Source organism: Anomalospiza imberbis, chromosome 5 (genome assembly GCF_031753505.1).
Source record: "Anomalospiza imberbis isolate Cuckoo-Finch-1a 21T00152 chromosome 5, ASM3175350v1, whole genome shotgun sequence".
Classification (NCBI taxonomy): domain Eukaryota; kingdom Metazoa; phylum Chordata; class Aves; order Passeriformes; family Viduidae; genus Anomalospiza; species Anomalospiza imberbis.
In genome coordinates, this window is record NC_089685.1 from 49,702,540 (window position 1) to 49,727,112 (window position 24,573).

Genomic DNA, 24,573 nt, shown 5'->3' on the forward strand with positions numbered 1-24,573 from the left:
ACACCATTGGTGTGCAGTGAATGACGCAGGGTGGCAGAACATATCTATCAACAATGTGAACAACAAGATAGATTAGAGAATTATTTACATTCTTTCCCAACTGTCTCCCAGGCCCTCGCCTGGTTAGAAAACCTTCTCTTTTTCTCTCTGACTGAACTGAGAATATCCACACAGAACCCCTGAGCCCTCCCAGTGACAAACCAGTCATCTCTAACTCAGTGACTTTGCACTGGTTTGGGTTTGGTCTGAGATGGCATTTCAGTGCTTTTTGTGAACACGGTATCTGTTGCTTAATAACAAAGAGCTTGGGGAAACCATGATGATTTACTAATTAAGCCAAAATAATAAAAATGGTCATGGCCCATTAAATGAATACTGTCATTTTGAATACACGAAGAGTATACAATACACTTTTTTTACCTAGAGTTTTGCAGACCAAATGTAAATCAGACCTAGAAGTGACTCAAGTGGTTGTAAGGTCCCAATCAACTCACTCAACAAGAATTCTAAAAGGGCTTACAGTGGCTTATGTACTCTGAGTTGGACACACAGGAGAATAAGGTTTTGCTCTACTAACAGGATATTCATTACCTATTTCTATCGTCACTTTATGCAAGGATTTTCCTTCCTATTTATTCAATCCCATTATACTAATGGCTTAGTATTTATTTGGTAAATGCTTCAACTGGAGCATTTAACTGCTTGGGATCATGCTCTGTGAATCAAAGTAATATGGTAATTTTGCCACATTTGCTAAAATTTGGGAAAACACAAGGGCTAATGGTTTAAGAGCTTTTGTTAAAATAAAAAGCAAGCTAAATAAAAAGTGCATGGGGGGTATGTTAGGATGGCCTCAACTTTCAGCCAGTTTTGCCTCTGCTGCAGTATTAGGAAAGCCCAGAGGAGGCTCTCACTTGCACAGCTGGTGGTGGTCTCTAAAAACCAGCAGCCAGGACTGGCAAGGTCACACTGTGCTCTGGTCAGGTCACACTGTGTCCAGAAATGCCCCACATTTGTGCTCCCCAAGCTGTGATGAAGAGGCAGAGGAGCCCCAGCACAACAGCCCCACACAAGCTGTTCCCCTCTGCCCACAGTGCTGCCCCAGGGCGCAGATCAGAAAAGACACAGAAATCTGGCTCTTGTGGCCCAGAAAGGAAGGCGTCAGTAATAGCATCCCAGTCGAGTTCTGTAGTAGGAACAGTGCCAAGTGCCAAATCTGCTCATTCAGTGAGCATGCTACATTTTTAGGCTGTTTCTGACTGTGCCTAATTAGTTTAGATACGGTTAGTAGCAGCATTTTATAGAGAAATTACATTACCAAACTGTTTTCAGATGTAGAATGAACATATTGCTACGAAGGTATGAAGAAAGCATCATTAAGAATTATCAAGTATTCACTACCAGTAGGTAGAGTAAGGCAAAACCATTAAGTTTTGTCTCAAAGTACCTCATTATCTTACATAAGGTTTCCTTTATACACAAACTCTATACTGTGAAATTCCATCCCAATATTCTGGAGAGGATAGAGCAATAATATTTAAATCCCTATGCAGATGTTTCAAATATATTTTTTTAAAATTTTATTTTATTCAGAAAAAAATAACGAAGGTCTCAATCCATGTCTGAGCACCTTTATATAAGGTAATATTCTGAGTTAAACTTCCTCATAGATTTCTCAGTCCTTTCCACCTAAGTACACAGACACACATCAAGAGGAATCATAAAAAGCCCAAATAAACCCCTCTTCTTTTGGTGGCAGGCACAATTCCTTCTCTTTCTCAAAAGCCTGAGAGAATAAACAGCCTAAGGCTTCATGGAAGCATCCAGACTGAGCAATGAAAATACCCCAAGTTGCAGTCACCATAAATTGCTTTCTCCCTCCATTCAGTCTTCAGGGGTACTCAGTACTTTGGGCTGGAAACTGCATTATTTGTGTACCTGCTCATTCCTTTGCCTTTGACAGCTCCACTGACATGTACAGCTGGCACCCAATTACAACAATAAATACCAGGAGAGTGGGAGAAGCTGAGATGGAGATGTATTTTTTAGAGAAAGAAACAGGTGGTAGATGAGATCCATAGCCTGCCAGAGGACTGGAGCTTGCTGCCTTTGGGAAAAGCCCCTTACTCATCACTCCAGTGTTAAGGTTTTGGAATTAATTTTGCAGTTCAGGGTACAGCAATGTAACAAATTGAGCCAGATTAAAACAACAGGTCACAACATGTCCCAAGGAAAAATAACCCCATGCAGTGGAAACACCGAAAGGTTCCAAAACTGCTAACACAGGAAGAAGTGTAGGAAGGGGTGGGTTTTTTTTTATTAAATGCCCACTGTTGGCTTATGCATTCAGTCACTTTAAAGCAAAACTTCACTCTGAAAAATGAGCACTGATGAGAATTAAAAATGACTGAAAAAAGAGTTGAAACAAGGCAAGCGTAACACATGTGAAAACACTGAGCAGAAGTAACACTGACTTCAGAATCAGTTTAAAATAATAAAAAGTTAGGGCTTTGACAGTGATTAAGTAAATATACCATCTGCACTTCCCAAGAATATCAAAATGTTATAGGTTAAAATAATCTTGTGTAAACAGAATCTTGCAATAATTTGTAAACAAGTATTCAGCAGCCAGTCACAGACTAAGGCATTATTACAAGCCAGCATCTTTTCATTCTGCATTACAGTTCTGCCCAGTTGTGTTCATGATGCTGTCAGTAAATGCCAGTCATTTTCATCCATCTTTTTTGGCCCACAAAGTCCTAGACCGCAAGCCAATTCAGACCCAAATGCTTCACTGATGGACACCAAAGAAGAAAACTTTTAAATTCTATGATAAAGTTGTATGAAATGTTAAATATTGCAGATTTCAGACAAGTCAGTTGCATTCACAAATAATAGCCTAAAAATTATAACTGTCTAATCTAAGCTTCCTGATGGAAAATTTACATTATTTTCTACTAGTTAAGGGTTCTGTCTTCTCTGCAAGGATTCAGGTACCTTATATCTCCTCAAACAACAAATACACACCCACATATTCTGAATATCAGTGATTCTCCATCTAGAGACATTTGACTTTCGCTTAACTTTACTAATTCCACAATTTTAATAAACTAATAATAATTACTATCTGTTTAGGAATAATTCTGAGTATTTGCTATTCAATTGCAAGAAAAAGAAATAGAGTGGGGCCTTGAAGCCATTTAATGCTGTGCATGTTAGGATACCTCCAGGATGTGAGGATTACCACTTGTGGTTAAAGCAACACCAACAGCTTTCAAGCCAAGCTCTCTAACGTGACATAAGCCAGGGAGAAAAAAAAATCCAAAACAACAAAAGTCACAAAATCAACACTAAATCTTCATGGATCTAGATCAACACGCAATCTCTGATTCCAAAATCCTACCAGACAGGTATGAAACTGCTGTTTGACAAGATATCACGGGATTTGGGGCCGTAGAGATCCCTTTTTCTCCTAGATTACTTAATGTACTGAAACAGGGAAATTAGCTTTCTACTAACATCTTCTACTAACACTGCCATTTATGGCTGTTCTAACTGCAAGAGGTAATCAGTGATTTCTGATGCTGAGTTTGAACAGGGAAAGGGGCAGATTAATCTGAGTTTACCAGGAAACTAAATACAACCAGCATAGGTACACAAGGACACATCGGGTCGCTGGCCAGTTGCCTGGTTTAAATTCCTCAGCGTATCTAAATCCAGAAGTAACCCTCAGAAATTAATGCAATGTATTCTTTCATGTAAGGGCACTGAGAATATTTAAAACTGCTGAAGTGTTGAAAGATGTACCAGGTGAAATACCTGAAAGGTGTCAGGCACATGCACCTGTGTTTTAGAATCAGGTGAACCAGGTGAACCCTGTTCCAGCTGGGTTCTCACTTAGGAAGGCTGAGCATTTTTCCCATGGAAATGAAATGCTAAAATTAAAATTAAAATTGCATCATGGGCACTGTGATATGTATCTGGGGCTTTGCACAGTTTGGGTGATTGGATTATTTTTTCTGTTCTCTGAATGCAGATCACTCAAGGAGGATAGAGAGGAAGATAGTTCACCTTTTCATCACCTCATATCCAGACAAGAAGGAAAGCCTTCTAAACATTTCATTTTTGTAAATTAGCTTCTCTGCACAGGGTGCTGCCCACTCCCAGTGGAAAGTGGACAAAACCCCTCTATATCCTGGTGTTCTTATGTCCATTGAGGGAGGCAGTATTACCATGGCAAGAATAAGAGATAATAAAGGAAGGTTTGATTTGCTAATAGTCTGGGAAAATTAAGAGCAAACCTGGATCATCAAGTTATTTTTTAAAAGAAATTTTAGTGAAGTAAACTAATGGTTTTACTTCTTTCTCACTGAAAGCATTGGAATAAGTTTTTAAGTTGTCTCTGTGTTTTGTAGTTTCTTCATGAGCAAAGCACTGACATAACAGAAGGGAAGTCACCCAGTATTATAAAATACTATGACAGAACTTCAAAAATATCCTATAATTATTTTCTCTGGGCATTTGTACAGTAGGATTTGGCCAAATGCAGGAAACTCTAGATAAAGACAGTGACTGATTTATAATTTCAAACTAATAAATTAATTGAGTACAGGGTTTTTTGTATCTATTCATAGGAAAACTCAAAATAGTTTTAAATTCTGACAGTGGTCCTTTATTGTGGATTAAATCTACACAGTGAGGGAATTAATTTTGCATAATCCATTTATCAAAAAAGAAAAAGATAACAATTAACATTGTCAAAATAATGCTTCCTAAGACATTTCCAAAAGCAATTCATTTAAAGAAATTATTTTTAAATTTTATGCATTTTATTACTCACACACTTTTAACTTCACTAAAAAGGTTTACAAGACACACTATTGAATTTTCTCATTTGCCATTTTCCAATTGTATTACTTCTAATATATTTGCCTTCATTATTCAAAAAAAAAAGGATCCTATTTCTCAGTGCACCTTTTCCCCCTGATTGCAGTGCCATATGTGTATTCCTAAGTATATGTTTATATGGACAAAGCACTGCAATCTGGGCAGATGCCAGCTGTGTGTGGACACCACACCTTTCTCCATGTTGCAAATGAGTGGTCTGGCTGCTTTAAGACATCATCAAAGGTATTGGCAAAAGCAGGGTTTAATATGAATTGGTGGAAATGTGACTTTACAAAACTCAGTGGCAAGGTCCACTCCATTACTTGCTGTACAGATTAAAACATCCAGAGGAAGATCAAATTAGAAGCAATTTGGAATGAATTACAAGGAAGCTGGGAATGCAAGAGAGTGTCAGGGTACAAAGGATATGGAGAGTGTCAGGGTACAAAGGATATGGATGCAAAGATAAGGGTACAAAAGGGTTTAGCAGCGTTTAATCACTTCAACATTTGCAAAGCAATTCAGTAGGATTCACAAGAATTATAACAGTGCCTTAGCTATGGATTTGAGGCAGTAACATTCATACCAGAATCAGCTCACACACACACAGGTGAAACCTTTGTGTGCAAAGGCACCTACCCAGAGTTCCCCTGGGATAGGTGAAATACTCACATCAAATCCCCTGGAGTTTCCCAAAGGGAAGGGTTGCACCTCAACGCCTGTGGAGGTGTGGGCTGGGGGGATGTTCTTGTTGTCACTAACAATCCTTTGTGCATCACAAGCTTGAGGGTATGGAGCCCCACAAAGGGTCCCACTCAGAGGGAGGTGCTGGCACAGCCACTGCAATCCAGGAGAGCTCAGAGGGCCTCACTCAGGACTGAATGCTGTTTATAGGGTCTCCAGATGATGACTTTGGTTACCACTAAGTTTCCATCCTGGCGGTAACCCAGGCTGGTAACTATTGCTCTTCTCCTGCCCAAAGTGCAGCATCAATTGTAACATTTCATTCAGGCTATGATTCCCAGTGGGGCTGTTTCACTCAGGACACGATTCAGGTAGGAAAAAACAAACAAAAAAAATTGCTTATCCTTTGTTTCCCACTTTGGCTGGGCAGCTGATGGGCCAGCCTCTGCCATTCAGGAGCTCCCGGTACGATCAGTGAATGTCTCATGGTCCCATTGGTTTCCTCAAGGCATCATTCACCAGTTTGGTCAAGGCTTATCAGGATCTTCTGAGATCACAGAGCAGATCCAAGGATGGGGAAGGGAGGAGAACAGAGTAGGGATGTACCCACCACAGTCTATTGAATATATAAATAGACATATACACACACATATATGTATTTACACAACAAACAGTAAAATTGAATTGCAGACAAAAAACTCTGGTTAGATTACCAGTTCTAGAAAGAAATCCTCTTTGAATACCTCATGAGGTATTTAGATCTTGGCAAGGAAAAGAAAAGATAATTGTTTGACCATTGAACTCCTGTGATAATTAAAGGCTAACATGATCATCAACAATTAAACACCCACTCTGAAGAATTGCTTGATAAATATTTTACTGTCTGGCTCCTAAATCAGTTTTCATCAGAGCACCAAAGGGTCCTTGTCAGCTGTGCTGATTTGGTATCTTTCTTTCTCCCAAGTACAACACAAAGAGAAGTCAACAGATATCATGAAGGGGGAAAATGGAGCAAGTTGTGAGTGTACAAACACACATAAAAATATATATTTATATCTCAAGGAAAGTCTTTGGAATGGGGAAGGGTAGAGGAATATAATCTTGTTTTTCTTATTATTTCTAGTGACTGTATGAGCTATTGCATGAATCTGAAAGATTCTCAGTGCGGAACATTTTTACACATAGGGGTTTATTTTCTGGGAAAATGTTTATTTGAATTTGGAACTTTTCAGGAAATACTGCAAAGATTTTAAGTAAAAAGCTTCGGGAAGGCCTAAGGTTGGGTGTTTTATATTCTTCCTCTTTTGTCTTCTAAGATTTGTGTAATTAGTACTACAAAATAAATGCATTTGGAATTGGATGTATTTGGAAAATAAGCATTAAAAAATGCTTGCTAGACTTTTTTCCCAAAATTGATGCCTATCTGTACGTCCCTGAAATTGCTGCTTAGATAGTTGATTACCAGAGGAAACTGAAACTGCCGTTATTTAGGGATGTTCTCCCACAATCGATCATTACAAGAAATTCCATTAGTTCCATTAATAAAAACTAGTTTCTGTTACTACTCCATGCAGTATATATAGTGCATTTGTCATTCATATTAATTAAACAATGAATTGCTACTTTGATACCCAAGATTAACACAAATACCGCATGAATTATTTTTACAATAGTGCATATAGCCAAGGACAAAAAATTAACTACTCAAGATTATTGGGTATTATTGCTTGGATGTGCCTTTTCTTTGTTTGCTTTTTGTCTTCCCCAAATCTCCTGTAGTTCCTGTTTGATAACTGGTTTTAATTTTGTATCAAATACAGTAAGATTTCCATCCCTGCACTGGTTTATGGCATGGAGTGCAGCTTCTTGGAGGGATGCAGGAGTTTTTTCCCTTGCTCTGCAGTTTTACACCATCTTCAGGACAGGCAATGCAGCAAGGGGATGGATGGCTCTGAGCTTCCACACACACTCTGCCAGAGGATTTTTCATTAGTTCGACTGGCAGGAGTATCAAATCCAACAACTCCAAAGGGATTAAAGAACAATCTTTTCGCTGTAAAAACAAATCAAATCACGCTGGGTTCTCTTACTGAGTTCTTAAAGGCAGGGATGTCACTTACCAACTGTTTATACAACCTCGAAGAAATAAACCCCAACAAAGCCCCAACAAACTGAATTTCAATTGCCAGCATTTTGAGATAACCAAGGCGATTTTTCATATTAAAATTGCAAACTGCTGGATGGATAAGCTCTGTAATAGAAGAGGAGTTGGGGATTTTTTGGCAGCTGCTCCTGTTTTCCAAGGGTCAGCCATGCAGCCAGGAGGGGCTGGAGAGAACCCCTGTGCTTCCATCCTGAGTTTCATGTGAGCCATCTTCTGCATGGACAACTGGCATGGGGTCTGCAAGGCTAAAAATTGAGCGTGCTTCAGGAAAAAAAATCAAACTTCCTCCAAATGCAGTAATTTGTTTGATTGAGACATTACTATGTGAAGTGCTTGTATCTTTGTGCAATTACTGTTTTTATCAGAATGATGTGCAGCAGGTCATGAGCAGTAAGGGATGCTCCAAACATGGGAAAATGAAAATCAGATTTAAAAAAAAAGATCCATTTTCCAGAAAATAATTTCCTTCTGTTTTTGAATTTTTCTAAGCTAAAGGCTGTCATGCAGTGGAAAGAGCTTTATTATGCTGTGAAAAGAGTCATAAAGAGAATTTTGTATTATATCAATACTTAAAATATGCAAATATGATATCTTCACAACGCCCCAAAATTATGCTTGGCATGAATTCTTAGCAACAATACAAATATCATCATCTTCAAATAAGCAGGTATAACATGCTGCTCAAATAGCTGTAAAAACAACCTCATCACAGCTCTGGGAGCATGCAGATTTCATCTTTGATGTAGGTTGATTTTAAGTAGGAAAGGGAAGAAAGTTGTCTTAAGCATCAGGGTGTATTGGGATGAGCCGTAATGGGATGAGCAACTACATATTTAACGTGGAAAGGAGACCTGCTGGTTGTCAGTGTAAAAACAGAGTTGTAGTGCTGTGCAGGCAGAGCCATGGGGGCTGAGTGCTGTGGCACAGCCTCCTCCTTCCCTCCCAAATCCCCACTGAAACAAGGTGGCCTCCAGTGCCTCAGGTTAGCTGGAGTCTGTCTTGGACACTAAACCTAAATTGGCTGTGTTTTTAAAAAAGGACAGGAGGAAAATAGAAAAACGAGTTCTTACAAAGATGTTTCATTGTGGGCTAGATATCCTTTTTCACCTCCTTCCAGTGTAAGTAATTTCACAGGACTTGATCCTGACCTCCTTAAATCAACAACCACTCCTCTGGCTTTGGTAGATTTATGCCAGTGTTTGAGATCAGGATCAGATCTCAGCACTCCATTTTCTATTATTTTTTTTCTGCAGGTTTAAAAAAAAATAGCAGCTCTTTCTGTTCACTCCAGAGCAAGAGTGGCGGGAGGACTTTGCCTGAGGAACAATGCATCTTTCTGGGTACACTGTACAGAATTCCCATCTTGTGCATTAGAATAGATGTTGAAACAGTTCTAATTAACATTTTTAATTTGCATTTTAATTGCCTGCCGGGGTGTGAAATGACATGCTTAGGTAAAGGAGCATTTTCCTTCCTTGCAGGGGTGTGCACAGGCCCAGTGAGGCTGAAGCACTCTGAACACTGGTCATTTTGCAGCATTTCTCACAGCCAAGGCAGGGCCTGATCCAAATCACAATCACTTGACTTGAAAGGATTCACATGGATGTTTGTTTGCTTGTTTATTGTTAATGAATGGGACTCCTATAATTATTTTCTGTCTGAAGATACACATCAGACCTTGATTTTAAAATTGCCACTTGCAAAGATTCAGTGCAATCATTCAAAGGTTGTTTTGGTGGCTAATTACTCTCTTTGTAAAGAAAGTACCATATTCATACATATGAATACATAAGTTTTTAAGATGGTGTCCTTGTTTCAGATATGAATTTGCCTCTGTGCAGCTTCCAGCTGGTGAACCCTGCAGTTACATAAAGGTCACAGCATAATCAACTTAAACCTCTTCGGTTTTCAGCAAGACAGAGTGATTTTCACCTCTTAGGACAAAATTTCTGGCCCTTCCCCCATTTCCACAGGCTTTCATGGAGTTAATTTCAGCTCCTCAAATTCATGCTGAAGTCAGGGATGTCTGAACTGGGCATTTTCAAATCTCAGCCATGGGGATACCAAAGGCAGAGGACATGCAGCCTCCCTGTACCAGCTTTGCCCAGTCAACTGCTGCATTTGCTCTTCTGGGCACACTTTATGCCAGCCAGATACACATCCAAGGCCTCTTTTTTTAGAGCTCTTCTCCCTCAGGCAAGTCACTCCATGTCCTTGTGATGAGGGATTCAGGTTTATACATGTCCATGCTGAAATGTAGAACCAATTTGCTGTACCTGATTTTCTAAAACACTCTGGACTAGAGTGTCTCTGTGAGACCTCCCATTCAGTATTTCCTGCAGTCCAACACTTCGTTCATTTTGAAAGCTTCATTGACACCTTTTGGGGTGGGGGACGCAGGTTTCCTGATCAAGATGTAGCATGTAATTCATGTCAGGGCGGGAACCAGTACCTGGATGACCCTGCAAAAAATATAGCCTCTTCAAGATGATTCCTTATTTAATTACATCCTTTGGGGTGGGTTTTAATTCATTTATTGTGTTCCATGTCAAAATTATATCATTCTTCTTCTCAAAATACCAAACAGAGGTGCCAAGTCATGTGCTTTACAGAAGTCTATTACCAAGTCTATTACCTTAACACTAATTCATTTGTCATCCAAACTTGTAATCTCATAAAAAGATATCAAATTAGTTTGAGAAGATCCATCTACCTTAAACCCACCTTGATTAGCATTTAATTCTATTAGTCTCTTTTAATTATTTATTGCTAAAGCCTTGCACAATCAATCCCATCACTGCTTTTTTTCCCAGAGATCAAAGTCTGGGTAATGGTCTCTTGCTTTGGCTATTCTCTCTCCCTTTTAAAGATATTGGCACAATTTCAGCCTTCTCTGCACTGCTGAGACTTCTCTCATGGCCTAATGTGTCTGAACATTCATTCATTATTAGCAGCTTAAAAAACCTACCTTCTCAGATACAATTCTGAATCGAGACATTTGGTAATTGCCATCTAACATGCTCTTTCAGGACTGCTAGGCTTATAATTAACTGTTTGCAATGTCCCACCAGCACCACAGTCCATTTTGTCTGCAATAGCAAAGATATCTTCAAATGCCACCATTTTATTAATACCTCCCATTTCCATTTGCTTTTGTATTCTTATTATTACTGGTTCATGCCATTGATAGCCCCTTTGTGTGTTTGTTTTACTTGTTCCTTTTTAACACAAATTCCTCCCATCATATATCTTTTTTCCGAGTCTGCTTTTATTTATGCTCCCAAGCAGGGTGGGGTATTTTTGAAGCTAATTTCAGTCTCTCTTTATTCTGGGACTGTTCTTTGGCAAACTTGATTAAACAGTTTGCAAATACCATCTTTATTTTCCTGCTTAAATGTTTTTCCTCTTCACTGGTGTGTTAACATTTGGCTTTGTGAAATTTCCCTTTTGAAAGACAAAGAGTTTGTATGACATAGTTTATCTCCTTATTTTATGTTCACACAGTGGATGTGACCAAAGTCGTGCTGCTGATACCTCAAGCTGCTTCAGCACCCTCATTCTGTGAATGAGTTCTCCTTGTCCGCCAAGATGAGACATGATGTAGATGTCCCTGCTGGAAGTAGCCTTTCTGTCAGAAAATTGCCATCTGGGGACTTCAGAAATTCTGGCGGACTGAAATTTCCACTTTTTACCATTCAGAACAAGCCGCCTCACAATGACAAGTGTGGGGTATGCTGCAAACAATTTTGATACGTGGTTAAGTAGTAGTCTTCCTTTGTTGGGATAAAAGATCAATTTAATTTCCTTTTATGCCAAGGTAACCCACCTGGTTGATCAAGGGAAGCTGGTTGATGTAACCTTTTTGGACCTCAGCAAAGCTTTCAGTACTGCCTCTCCCAGGATCTTTCTGGACAAGCTTTCCAGCCCACAGCAGGATAAACACATCCTGTGATGGGTGAGCAGCTGGCTCAGGGCTTGGGCACACAGGGTGACAGTGTCTGGGGTGACACTGGGCTGGCAGTGGTCACTGGTGGGGTCCCACAGGGCTCCATCCTCGGCCCTGTGCTGCTCAACATCCTCATTAATGATTTGAAGGAATATTAAGTAATTTTGCCAATGACACCAAACTGGGAGGAGTTGTTGACTCCCTCGAGGGCAGAGAAGCCCTGCAGAGAGCCCTGGACAAATGTTGGGGCTGGGCAGTCCCCAGCCTGTGGGGTTCCATAGGGGATTCTGCCCCTGGGATGGGGCACCCCTGGCTGTACAGGCAGACTGGGAAAGAGAGGCTGCAGAGCAGCTGCAGGAAGGGATCTGGGGGCTCCAGGCTGTGGCCAGCTGGACATGGGCCAGCAGTGCCCTGGAGCCAGGAGGGACAGCCCTGTCCTGGGACACCGGGCCCAGCACGGCCAGCTGGGCCAGGGAGGGGATTGTCCCACTCTGCTCTGGGCTGGGGCAGCCTCACCTCCAGTCCTGGGGGCAGTTTGGGTGCCACAACATAAAAATCATAAAAAAACACATTAGGCTTTTGGAGAGTGTCCAAAGGAGGCCACAAGGGTGGGGCAGGGTCTGGAAGGCAGCCTTATGAGGAGTGGCTGAGGGCACTTGGTCTGTTCAGCTGGAGAAGAGAAGGCTGAAGGGAGACTCCTCGTGGTTTGCAGCTTCCTCATGAGCGAAGAAGGGGATCAGGAGCTGATCTCTTCTCACTGGTGACCGGTAACAGGACGTGAGAGAATGACATGAGGCTGTGTCAGGAGAGGGTTAGGCTGGATATTTGGAAAAGGTTCTTCCCCAGAGGGTGGCTGGGCTCTAGAACAGGCTCCCCAGGGCAGCGGTCACAGCACCAAATCTGCCAGAGTTGAAACATTTGGACAACACTCTCACACACACGGTGGAATTCTTGGGGTTGTCTTTGTCCTGTGCAGGGCCAGGAGTTGGACCTTGATGATCCTTGCAAGTCCCTTCCAACCTAGGATATTCTAAGATTCAATTGAGTGTAATGGTGTGAAGTGTGTATCACCTGGAGGGACACCACAAGCTTTGCTTTGTAGGTGTAGTGGGTGAATAAATATTCCAGCTGACTAACGTCATAGTTGCCAGCATCAACATTTTATAGTGTGAACCAGTTTCATTTCCCTTTTGCCCAGTTGATCTTTTCTAAAGAGATTATAAACAACTTAATCAACATTCCTGTCATGTGTCATCCTATTAGGTTTCATTAATATCAGCTAGTTCTAATGCATGGTTCTAAACAGGCAATTTCTATTCCTTGCATTTATTACCTGGGCTTTTAATCTTGATACATAATCAATTTAGGAATTTCTGCACAGCATAGTCTGTCTCTATTATATATTGCCAACACTGAGAGTTTGAACAGTCTGAGGGTTTGGTGGTCCCTTCTTTTCAGACATTTCTGTTAACTGAAACCTCCCCTTGCATTTCCAGACAGCCCTGTCTTCTGCAGAAGTGAAGCTCTTCCAAGCCATACAGTTTTTCTGTTGCCCTAAAAAGCAAAAATTATTTGACTTATACTTCCTAGTTAAGCAGCATTTTCACTGTCAGGTCCTTGCATCTTCTGATTTCTTTCTTTTTCCTCCGAGCAGACATCCCTCTCCCTCAGTCCCATTCAGAGTGTAAATTTTATACAGTTAGATCATGAATCAGTGCTGCAATGTCTTCTGTTTTCAGGAGGTATTGTCCTTTGTGCTGTGGTTCCACTGTCAGTTCATCATTTTGGTGCCAGCCTGTCCTTTGTAGGATATTTTCCCTCCTATTCTCCAAGCAACAGGAACTGATCTTCCCGCCTGGTTTTGTCTTTTCCTGCTTCTTCCAGTTACCCAGTGTGGGGATGCTCTCTGCCTTTCACTGTCCCAGTACACAAAATTCCTTAGACTTCACGTGGGGAAATAGCAAGAAGGCTGTGCACCATATTTACTTATCAATCACCAATTGAACAACTTCTACAGCAAAACCTTTTCCCAGCGAATGGATCTTTTTGCTTGCCATATGTCTAGTTCCTGCATTTGAAGTCTCATATCCCAGCTAAAGCTTTCCCAGGGAAAGGAGGCTGCCCTCAAGCAGCCCAGCAAAGGGAAGGTTCAGCACAGTGGGTGTCACTCTTGGCTTTTTCAGCTCAGCCAGAAAAGAGCACGGTGCAAAGATGGACATGGCTTCTCTTGAAAACATCTTGAAAAGTTTCATAAACCTTAGGGTGAGGTCATATAAGGATGGGGTTTTTTACTCATACTTATTTAGATGCTCATTTTGCTGAGCTCAGTGCTCATTCTTCTGCTGAATTGAGAGGGACCAAGACCAGCACCTGCTTCTTCAGAGTGGGTTTTCTTTTTGCTCTCCTAAAACAACCAAAGCAAATCAAGCTATTGCGCTGAAGACATCAGAGCAGCAGGAACAGAAGTGGCAGACCCCGAGGTTTTGCTGTGGCTCTCCGTGTACATTAAGAGGCTGGGACAGGCAGATGGATGTAGTGGCTGCCTGGCATTGGCCACCACTCTGGAGCCTGAAGGATGCCACTGTGTAGCCACATGGGCTGGGGAGCAGGGTAGGTGGCTTCTCATGGGAATGCAGGGCTTGAGCTTCCCATTCCACAGGACAGAGCATTTTACACCTGAGGGGGGTCGAACGCCAGCACGGAAGCCCAGAGGGGTGATGAGCTCTGCACCTTTGCAAATCCTCAAAGCTCAGTTGGAGCACCCCTGAGCAGCTGCCACTGCTGAAAACAAGAGGTTAGACAGGGTATTTCCAGAGGTGCTCTGACCTGAGCAACTTGGAAAAGAGACTTGGGTCATTTAGCTCCTCACAGCTGCTCCCCAGATTCAATGGACCCTGGGCTTCTGACAGGGCCACTCCCACTGGTATCAGCACCCTCTTCCTGTGGGAACAGCTTTGCAGCTCTCTGAAGTCATGTACACAGGAAAGGAAAAGCCTCTGTGAAATCATTAAGGAGTCAAGAGAAGTAACTGCCTCTTACAACTACAAGGATATTTTAAAGAATAAAAAGTCTTTATTTTCTCTTTATTAATTTTTTTTAAACCACATACCACCTTCCTATTTCAACTCTACATGTGGGCTGTGAGTTCCTGATGATTTTTAGACCAACATCACAACTGCAGAATATACAAGCAGAGACTACTAATACAAGGCTGTTCTTTAAAGTATGCTCTCCTTTTTCACTCAGAAACAGAAACAAAGCCAATAGGGAGCACAAAACATCACCATCACTTCTGAGAGCCCCATTCAAGTAATTTGCTTTCATACATTTTGTTGCTTTCCATCTCCCAGCTTTGAGTTCCTTTTGTTGTTTCTAATAGATAACACCAACTTCAAAGTTTGGAGGAACTGTTCTTTTTCTGTCAGTGTTGTCCTTTTTTTCCTTTATTCCTTTAGAAAATGTTGATTTTTAATTTTTTTTTTTTTTTGCAAGTTGAAAGGGACTGCTTTAACAAAGCACATCCAGGATCCAGGAGAGACAGGTGTCTTGTGCTGTGACATCCAGATATCATGGAGAGATGGAAAGACCCTAACCAGCAAATGCAGCTGCACCCTTTTCCCCTCCATCCACACAGCCTTGTGGATGGCAGAGAAAGTCCTACTATTCTGATTAAAATCTGTGCACTAAAAGCTCTTGTACCTTTATTTTAAGGGATGGCATAATCTTGGTAGCAGTTGGATTAAAAACAGTTAAGAAATCCCCTACTTTTAACTCAGAAGAGGGCACAAAATTTTGGAGTTTGTTGCCGTGTTTGAGAGCTTGGTGGCTCCAGCTGTTGTGCAACCAGCTCAGTGCTGACTCCAGTGCAAACACATTGATGCAGAGCTGCAGGCAGCAGATGAAGTGTCTTCATCATAGTTTACTGAGTGCCTTGTCTATATTTTCATGATTTATTACATCCCTGACTTTCTTAGGTGTTAGAAAGAACAATGAATCAATCCAAGCATTTTCAGAGTGGGGACTGCTAATTGCATGTGCTCTGTTTACCACTTGAGAGCTGCAGTTTTGACAAGTCTCTTGACCCCATGTTAATACACATGATTAATTATTGTTAAGGGTGTCCACAGAAACAAACTGGATAGGTAACTCTTCAGAGCTTTTCTTTCTTTCTGAACAAGCAATAAACATAATTATGTTTACACTGCTGGAACAGGTGGGGAAAGAAGGTGCTTTTGAAGGCTTGGGGGTAAACCATCGTTGCTCAGAGATGGGCATCCAGAGAGCGCAGGCTGATGTGATGGGGAAGCAGGTTGGAAGCAGTTCTTTCTCAGGACTCCTTGGTGGCTCCACGGCAGCTTTCCCTTTCCTGTGTATGTCACTACAGAGGACTGCAAGCAGGGGCAGAGGTGCTGCAACCCCTGGTGTGTGAATGAGGGGTGGGAAGCACATGAGCAGGCAACCAGGTTATTGGGGTGCCAGATGTTTGTACCATTTCACAAACTGATGGAACAAGCTCTGATGCCTTGGACCCTGCTGGGTCATTTCTCTGGAGGCTTGCCCTGCCCTGCCATGCTTTACCTTGCTGTCCTGCTCTGCCTTTGTTCTATCTGGTATTGGAACTCATTCCCCCCAGAACAGGGTTCTTCCTTCCCCATGGAGGGAACCTACCCCATATGCAGCTACTAGCTCACTTGGAGAGGCTTGGGGTGATGCCAGGAGTTGTCCCCAGGCTCACCCCAAGCAGAAGAATGTGTCTCCTTTTCCTACACCACTCCTGGCTTGTTGCAGGTCTTTGGAGCTAATGCTGCTGGGGAAGGTGTTGAGTTTTGTCTGTGGGCTCAAAAATAAGGCCAGGATGGGTTGACCCTCACCCTTGGGAGCCCCAAAGAGATGTCCAACATGGGGGTGTCCATGGCAAGATGCTTCTCAGGGAGCCCCAATGTGAGTGCTGTAAAATGGCAGGGACCACCAGGAGTGACCATGGGAAGCACAGGAGCTGGTGACAAAGGCAACATAATCAGCAGCTGACAGAGTGAAGCAGCATTTTAAAGTACCACATAACAGATGCAACCAGAATGGCTGTGCCATGAAACAGCCTTAGAAAAGAGTAGAAAAAAAATAGAAATACAGGTTTAATTGCCTATATTAAACTGATTTATCCTGCATAATTTTATTATTTCTAGAAAATTTGGCCCAGGTGATCATGGCGGGAGGTAAAGTTGGCAGGAGACCCTGAAATTTGCCACTGTGGGTTACTACACAGCACAGAGGACAGAATCTCTGTCTGCACAAAGGCCTCCTCAGCACGCTGGAGGTGCAGGGCCGTGCAGGACCTGACCTTGCTGCTTCCTGTCCCTTGTGTTTCAGCACGGCAGCAGCACCACCAGGCTGGAAGAGAAACCCAGGACAAGCCTCTCTGAAGTTCACAGCACACAACACCGTGGCCACCTGGCTCTGTGCCCTGCAGAGGTACAGATGGAATCCCCTAGTCCCCTCCATCAGCTTCAGCCCCACCCGCCCCAGGCAGCATCCCCACCAGGACACATGCAGCCATTCCCTTGGGGACAAGGGGGCATTCGTTGTGAGAGGGCACCTCAGCACCCTTTGAGGCCCCTTCTCACCTTTCCTCTGTGGAAAGGTTTATACCACCAATCTTGCTATCTTCCAGTATTCCCAATTTGCACTTGTCAGTGAGCTGGGCTAGCCCTGGCCCCACAGCCAGGCTCTAACTGCAGTGGGGAAGGGGAACTTGGGGCTGCACTGGGAGGAGGGTGCTTTAACATCACCTTTGACATCACCCAGCCTTTCCTGGGTGTTGGGCAGCTCATGTGGTTGGGCAAAGCTTTTTCCTTACTCTGATTTTGAAACTTCATTCTACTATAAGCCACTGCAATATACTTATAGCAAGCAGCATTTTTCCCATCTGGCCCTGCTCAAGTTGCTCACCCTATTCAGAACACAGAAAGAATGATGGGATAAATGTAATGAGTGCTGGAAACAGCCAACATGTCGGAACCCAGAATGTCCCTTGGACACTCTTGGATGTTCCAGGCCCAGGTCAGAAGCATTTGAGACTCTGGAATGCAGCCACAGACCCCTGTGGCTTTGAACCTGATCCAGGGAACAATTTACCAACCTTGCAGGAAGAACAAGAAATCACAAAAGTTTAGATATTATAGTAGAAGTAGTCACAAGGTAAAAGGAAGAACTTTTGAGTGCTGTACAGGGGGGTTTTAGGCCTTGTACAGAGGGGTCTGAGTTTTGTACATGGGGGTCAGAAGTTCTAAGATGGAGGGATTTGGGTGTGCCCTGTCCTCTTTCCTTCTTCTTCCTAACCTCCATGTTCTTGGTGATGTTGGCACTCACAGATTGGTTTAGAGTAGAAAGTTACTGTTCAATATAGGTGATGGGCATTGGAGGAAAACTGTAAACATCTAATACGTAATGTATGATATAAAAGAGGGCACCAGCCCCCTGGGCGTCGGAGTGTGCGCTTGCCTGACTGCTGAACAGACCGCAGCAGCTCAGGAAGAAAATCTTTTTGATTACATACAATAAACTACCTTGAGACCGGACGGCTGAAGACTACTGAGTTTTTCTTTAGAGGCACGGGATAGAAAAAAGACTTTTCCACCTTTCCGGGCCACCCCAATCAGGGAGTGAGCCCAGACACAAACCCGTCTGCATCGTTGTTTTCCATGGCTGTCCCCCTGTCCCCAAGGCCGTGCAGAGGCAAGACCAGAGCTCTGAGGGAGAGAATGGGCTCTTCTCCCATGGCAGGAAGCATCTGTCTGCTAACCAGGCCCATGTGGCCTGGGTGAGAGCAAAGAGCACAAGGGCATGGTGTGCACAGACCCAGTGACATGTGGTGAGGTTAATTGCTCTGCTCAGTTTTAGTCCATCGTGCTCTGGAGAGGGAATACACTTCACTGGGCGAAGGGAAAGAATGCTGACCGATTTGTGCAGAAGAAAAGGCTGTTCCTTTAATCTATTTGAAAGCTTTTGTACATCAAAGTCCTGGCCAGAAGAGCTATCGTTGATATAATTGGTGTAGACAATTGCAAAGGTTTTGATAAAGACCTTTGTGGAAGAGCTATTCATAAGGGGCAAAGAAGGGTCATGGTTTGGGGAGCAGCTAAGAAACAAAAACCCCACAAGCAGGATGAAGGCTGCACAAATGTCACACAGCTCCTTATCCCAGACAGCAGCACCCTCAGCTCCCCACATACTGGGGATGAGGTACCCTTGAGCAGCAGAGCCCAGCCAGGGATGATGAGGACTTCCAAGGGCATCACCAAAGCCAGGGAAACAGGCCAGAGTTGGGGGAGGAGGTCTCCACCACAGACACAGCTTGGGTAAGGCTCCCTGAGAGGAAGGGATGGTGGTTGTGGTAAGTCCAGATCAGTTCTCACCTCTTAAAGAGAAAACCGAGCTAGCGCCATGGGCAGCTCACCACAGTGGTCCACTGGGGATTACAAATATATGCTATTATCCCAAAAGCTCCTAAAAAAATGAAGATATTGGATAAAACTCAGGGGATAAAGTAGCAGAGAACTGTGTCTAAATGGTCAGATAGGAAGGAAGAGGAGGTCCTCTTCTGGCACTGCTGCCTCTCACCAACTCCCAAATGACACATCTAAAAGAGAGTAAGGGAGCATTTCCAAGATGGGAAAGTAAGCAAGTTAGAAATAGAGTCTAGCTAGAATTGAAATTATTTTAATTTCTAGATGAAGTGAGTAAAAAGCAACATAATGGCCAATATACAAAATAACAAATGGCACAAAAGAGGTGCATATAAGTACTCCTATTTTCACTTTCCACATAAAAAGAGAACAAAGGGACAGTCAATAAACCCAAGCAGCAGCACACGTACAAGGATAAGCGAAATACTGTTGTTCTAATGCACTGTGCATAATCATCCAGGGTGCTCCCTGTTCCAAAATATCACAAAAATTGCAGATGCAGAGAGACTTGCAAGAAAGGGACAGGAATGTACCTGAAAGGAAAGACCATTTGCAGTTATATTTGTTCTGTGTGAGTTACTTGAGCAGAAAGCAATAATATAGCTTTTAAGAGATAAATTTTCACACAAACAGCAATAAATGGGATGGGGGCAAAGGTCCCCTGGGCAGATTATTCCAAAAATTGCCTTTTAAAGGATGTCTCATTCCTCCTTCCTCTGAAGTATTTGCCTTCAGTGTAGGCAGAAGTCAGTGACTGGAAAAGATAAACCACTTCTTATCTCCTCTGGCTCCCTCCTGCAGCAAGACCAAAACACCTTCCCAACTGCTGTGTCCCCAGCATGACCCTGCGAAAGGGTTTTTGATCCTTCCTGGGTCACCAAAAGCAGCTGCTTGGATGGGTGCTGAGTTCCAGCCCGCTCCTTCCTTCTAGTCAAGGAACATTTCACATCTTCAGCCGTATGTGACTGAGAGAGGTAAAAATAATCTTGTCATCTTTTTTTTTTTTTTTTTTTTCATTGACGTGCAGTGATATCTTCCCTATTCATTGCTGAAATTAACCAGAATTAATCTCAGCCAACAATTCTGCCTGGTGAGGGGAATGCACATATTAGTGATACACACCAGCACACCTTCCTTCAGGAGCACTGCTGCCTGGATAAATATCAGAGAAGGTCAGCAAAGGGGAGGTGGGGCAGGAAATTACTTGAGAGGTCATCCCAAATTTAAATAGAGCTGACAACTGCACAGCTGAATTTGCAGAAATCTTCCTTTTCATGGCCTCCCTTATCTGACGTAGATCAGAAACTTAGGTCTTTCTGTGCCCACAAAAATATTCACCTGGCCTTAACCTCCCTCTCTGTGAAGATGTGTCCTGATACCCAACTCAGAGCAGTAACTCTCCTTCCCCACATACTGCCCACTCCCAAAGGTTGGCATCCCAGCTCCCGATCTCTCCAGAGTGTGCTGCAGCACTCCCACAGTAGCTTTTCCCTGCCTCCTGGGCACATCTGGTACACTCTCCCACCAAAATACATCCATTACAGGCAGTGGTTCCTGTTTTCCCCTATCTTTGCAACCCCAACCTTGAGCTCGTTACCCTCTGCAGATGTGGTGGCTGGAAGCTGGGGGACAAAGCAGGGCACCCTTTGCTGATCCCCCTCCATAACATGTCCCACAGGCTGCCTTCTAACCGTGGAGAAGAGGGCAGTCATTCCAACATGGAGCTGATCACATGAGCTGCACATTAAGAGACCTTATTTTTTGTTGTGTGTTGTTTTGGTTTTTTTTAAGACTTTATTCATCTAACATGCTTGACCAAAAATTACAACACTCAATTTATGCCAAAATGATTAAATAATCTTTAAGCTTTCATACCTCAAGTACTTTAAATGATATTCTGAAGTAACAGTTGCTTTCATATCCTTTCCACATAAAAATACACAGTATTTGGAAGATACCTTAGGAAAAATTATTTTTAAGAGAATATTTTATGGTTGACATAGAAATTTTGCTGAGGCTAATAAAAGGACCTCTTCCCTTCACTTTAACATTTAAGTGCCGTGAGTGAATGTAAACATTTCAGACTTTAACATACAGCCAATTTCCTGCCACATTTGTTGCAAACCACTTGAATTGTGACTAGACAAGCCACTTTTATTCTAACTACATGCTATTGTTCATCTTCCCAATGATGACAGGAGTTCATATTCAACTATGAATTCCAGTTCTTACTGATTTAGGGAGCTGATGCTGGAATTTCTACACCAGTAGCTCTGACAAAGTGGCCCCATCTGAATTAATGGCAGACTGCCCACCTTGCTCAGAGTCAAAGCTCACATGGCCTGGTTTTGCAACACAGGTATTTTAAATTGTTTATTTGTATAATGTACATGCAGCTGCTACATAAAACTCACATTTACATCCATGTAACACACACAATTCTCCAATGCATGTGTGCAGGTGTGGGCTATGCACAGACCTGCAACCAGCTCTGAGCTGGCAGTGCTGTGGTGTGCCCAATGTGTGTGAACAAGATTAATGCCTAGATGCTGTCAGCCCCAAATTCAGGATGCCCACATTCAGAATACAGCAGTTAAATTATCTCCATCAAGTCAAAAGTTTGTTAGTTCAAGGCAGAAATCTATTTCTTGCAGGACGTGTCTGAAGCCCTGGGGTTTTTTTGGTGGCTTTGTAATCAATTCTTAAACTTCTGCCTAGGACAGGACTGAAATCTCAGCAGCTTCAATACCTCTGCTAGCACTGCAGGAGAGCTGCACAGGCAGTACTGTGGCTGTGGACCATCCCAACCAGCTCCTGACACGTCCCCTGCTTTGTCTGGTGCCAAAAGCCAACACAACAGATGGGTTTCTACCGGGTTTGTGCTGGGCCTCTCTCAGCAGTGTCCATGAGTGGGCAAACAGCAGTACCAGGTCCCCTGAGGTGACCTCTGCTCTGCACACTTTGGTGTGTACCCATCACTCACAGCCACACAAAAGTGAGTGCCCGAACTACACCTTGGGTTGATGCCTTCCCCTTGACATCCATGTTTCCCAAGGACAAAATTATTACAATGACATTTAACCATTCCTGACCAGGGCCAAATTCAAACTAGTAATTTCATCATTGGCTGCATGTCCCATTAGCAGTTTTCAAACCAATGTCCCAGTGGGTTTTATTTAAAATACCATTACTAATCATTGGGTGGGCTCTTTGCAGGTTCTTTCCTTTTTCCTTAAATACAATAACATATCACTTTACCATATGAAAACACAGTTATATTTTTTTCTTCTTTTTTTTTAAGGGAAATGTCATCCTTTTTCTTTTCTTTTTTTTTTTTTTTTTTTTTTTTTTTTTTAACAGGCGAGGCCAGGTTACAAATTCCTGAGTTTATACTGCACTTAACACAGTCTCCCTTCTTGAATGTTGAGCTGTTTACAGCATGCTGGCAATATGCACCATTTCCCTTGCCATCTGTAATGCCAGATGTAGTAAAACTTCATTTCAGTACAGTGAATTAGGGCCTGTATTGCATTGGTTTTGAATAGATGCAAAGACTCAGACCTGGAGGACTTGGAGAAATAGCTTTCCTCCCATGACTGTCATTTGTGCACCATCTTTTATATTTGCCATGTTGATTAAGGGAAAATATCTTTACCATAATTTTTATTTTACCAAGAGCTCACTGAAAAACATCTGAAATGAGGAAGTCCTAGTCTAAACACTTACGTTTAAACTGCAAACTTTCTTAAAGAAACACTCCTTTGAAAGACATCGTTCTTTTAATAAGTCCAGTATACGGTATGTACAAAAGCCCCTACTAGAGATATATACATAGATATATATATATGTGTGTGTGTGTATATATATATATATATGTATATGTGGAATGCATTCACTTTTTTGTGTTCACAAACATTTTAATGGTGAAATGTTAGTCTTTAATCTGTTTCTGGCACCAAAATGTCTTTGTTCCTTGTCCATTTTTGTTACTCTAAATTTATCTGTGAAGAGCTAGCAGGGAAAAAAAGAAGGATTTTGCTTTTTTGTTGAATGGTTCCCTATTGGGATTCTCAGCCAGCAATATAAAGTTGCTTATGTGTTGGGTACAACTTTAAATCTTCATTATAATCATGTGTTCCTTGGAGTAGGTAAGTCAATAACTATAGGCGGATTAAGTGGCTGGTAATTCACAGTGCACACAGATGCATTCACATAGGTGGTGGTTCCATCAGCCATGACACCATAACCTAAAAAGGAAGAAAAATTCTGGTTACTCTCAATATTCCTTATTATCTTCTTTCATGTTTAATTACCTTTATCACACAATAATAAGTGCCACATTTTTTATTACTCAGAAGGAATTTAAAAATTATCTTTGTGCAAAACATAAATGTTCCCTGAATCAATACCATCTTTGTCCTACAGAAAAACTTTTAAAATTGTATAAGAAAAGCAAAATGGGCCCTCAGTAGCTGGTGGCTATTATCTCTGGCAGCCAGCACACTAAACCTCCTTAGAAAGAGAGATACTTTTCTCTGCAGAGATTTTTCTCTTAAAACCTTTTTAGTTTTGGAAAGGATGCTTCTGATCATTTAGTCTTGCTGTCATCAGTGCAGCAAACTTTGGCCAATTTTAATCTTCCCATCTTTTTTTTTCCTGCCCTGTGTTGAACATCATTTAAGCAACCAATGAAGAAAAAGCATTGCTTGACTGAGGCAAGTACTTGTGCTCGTGCATCTGGGCAGGATTTGCCTAGTAGGAACCTCTTCTTGCTATGTCTTTGAACTCGTTGGCCAAACCTGATGGAAAGGCACTAAAATGCCTGCCCAGGTTGAGAAAATATGGCTTTATTATTGAATGCATTGTCTAACAGACAAGGTGAATTCACACCCTAAAACCAGAACATTTCCACAGGAGAACGCACACCAGAACGCTGTGTCTCACCAGCAGTGAAAAAGCTTCAGCTACATCTCATGTCTGGCTACACATCCAAGGCAAACAATTTCAGAGTTAAATCTGCAGAAAACCAAACTTCCAGCTCTAATTCCTGTAGAAGTACAGTGAAATGCCATTTCAGAAAGTGAAGAAGAAACCCTTTGACAGCCTTGGTCTTATGAGAGAGAAGACACACTCTGTTGTCAAAAATATTTTAGTGAATCACTAGGAAAAAACATAAGCTTGATTATATGAAGGCTAAAAGCTTAATGTTGGAATCTTGCACTGAAATATTATGATCAATATGAAGAACTGCATTCATCATCAGAAATACATTATTTTGGGGAAATCACCTGGTAGAAAGCATTTGTACTAAGATTCAGTCTCACCTTTCATAAAGTTAATAGTGAAATATATTCATTGCTGTTCAAACCCTAGGTACTTAGGGTCCTATGTGTTTTCTGAATGCAATTTTGTGTCTTTCAGAGCACTGAA

At 42.1% G+C, this 24,573-nt stretch overlaps 1 protein-coding gene across 6 annotated transcripts in view; it reads right to left on the bottom strand.

Annotated features, from left to right (window-relative positions):
• Positions 1 to 20,918: 20,918 nt before the first annotated feature.
• The window catches only part of MPPED1 (metallophosphoesterase domain containing 1), a 61,540-nt gene continuing 57,885 nt past the window's right edge, over positions 20,919 to 24,573 (bottom strand). For all 6 annotated transcript variants that reach the window (XM_068190614.1, XM_068190610.1, XM_068190613.1 and 3 more), the window contains one exon: positions 20,919 to 23,390. In XM_068190614.1, the coding sequence (XP_068046715.1) occupies positions 23,272 to 23,390 (119 nt within the window). In that variant the 3' untranslated portion in view covers positions 20,919 to 23,271. The remainder of the gene's footprint in view (positions 23,391 to 24,573) is intronic.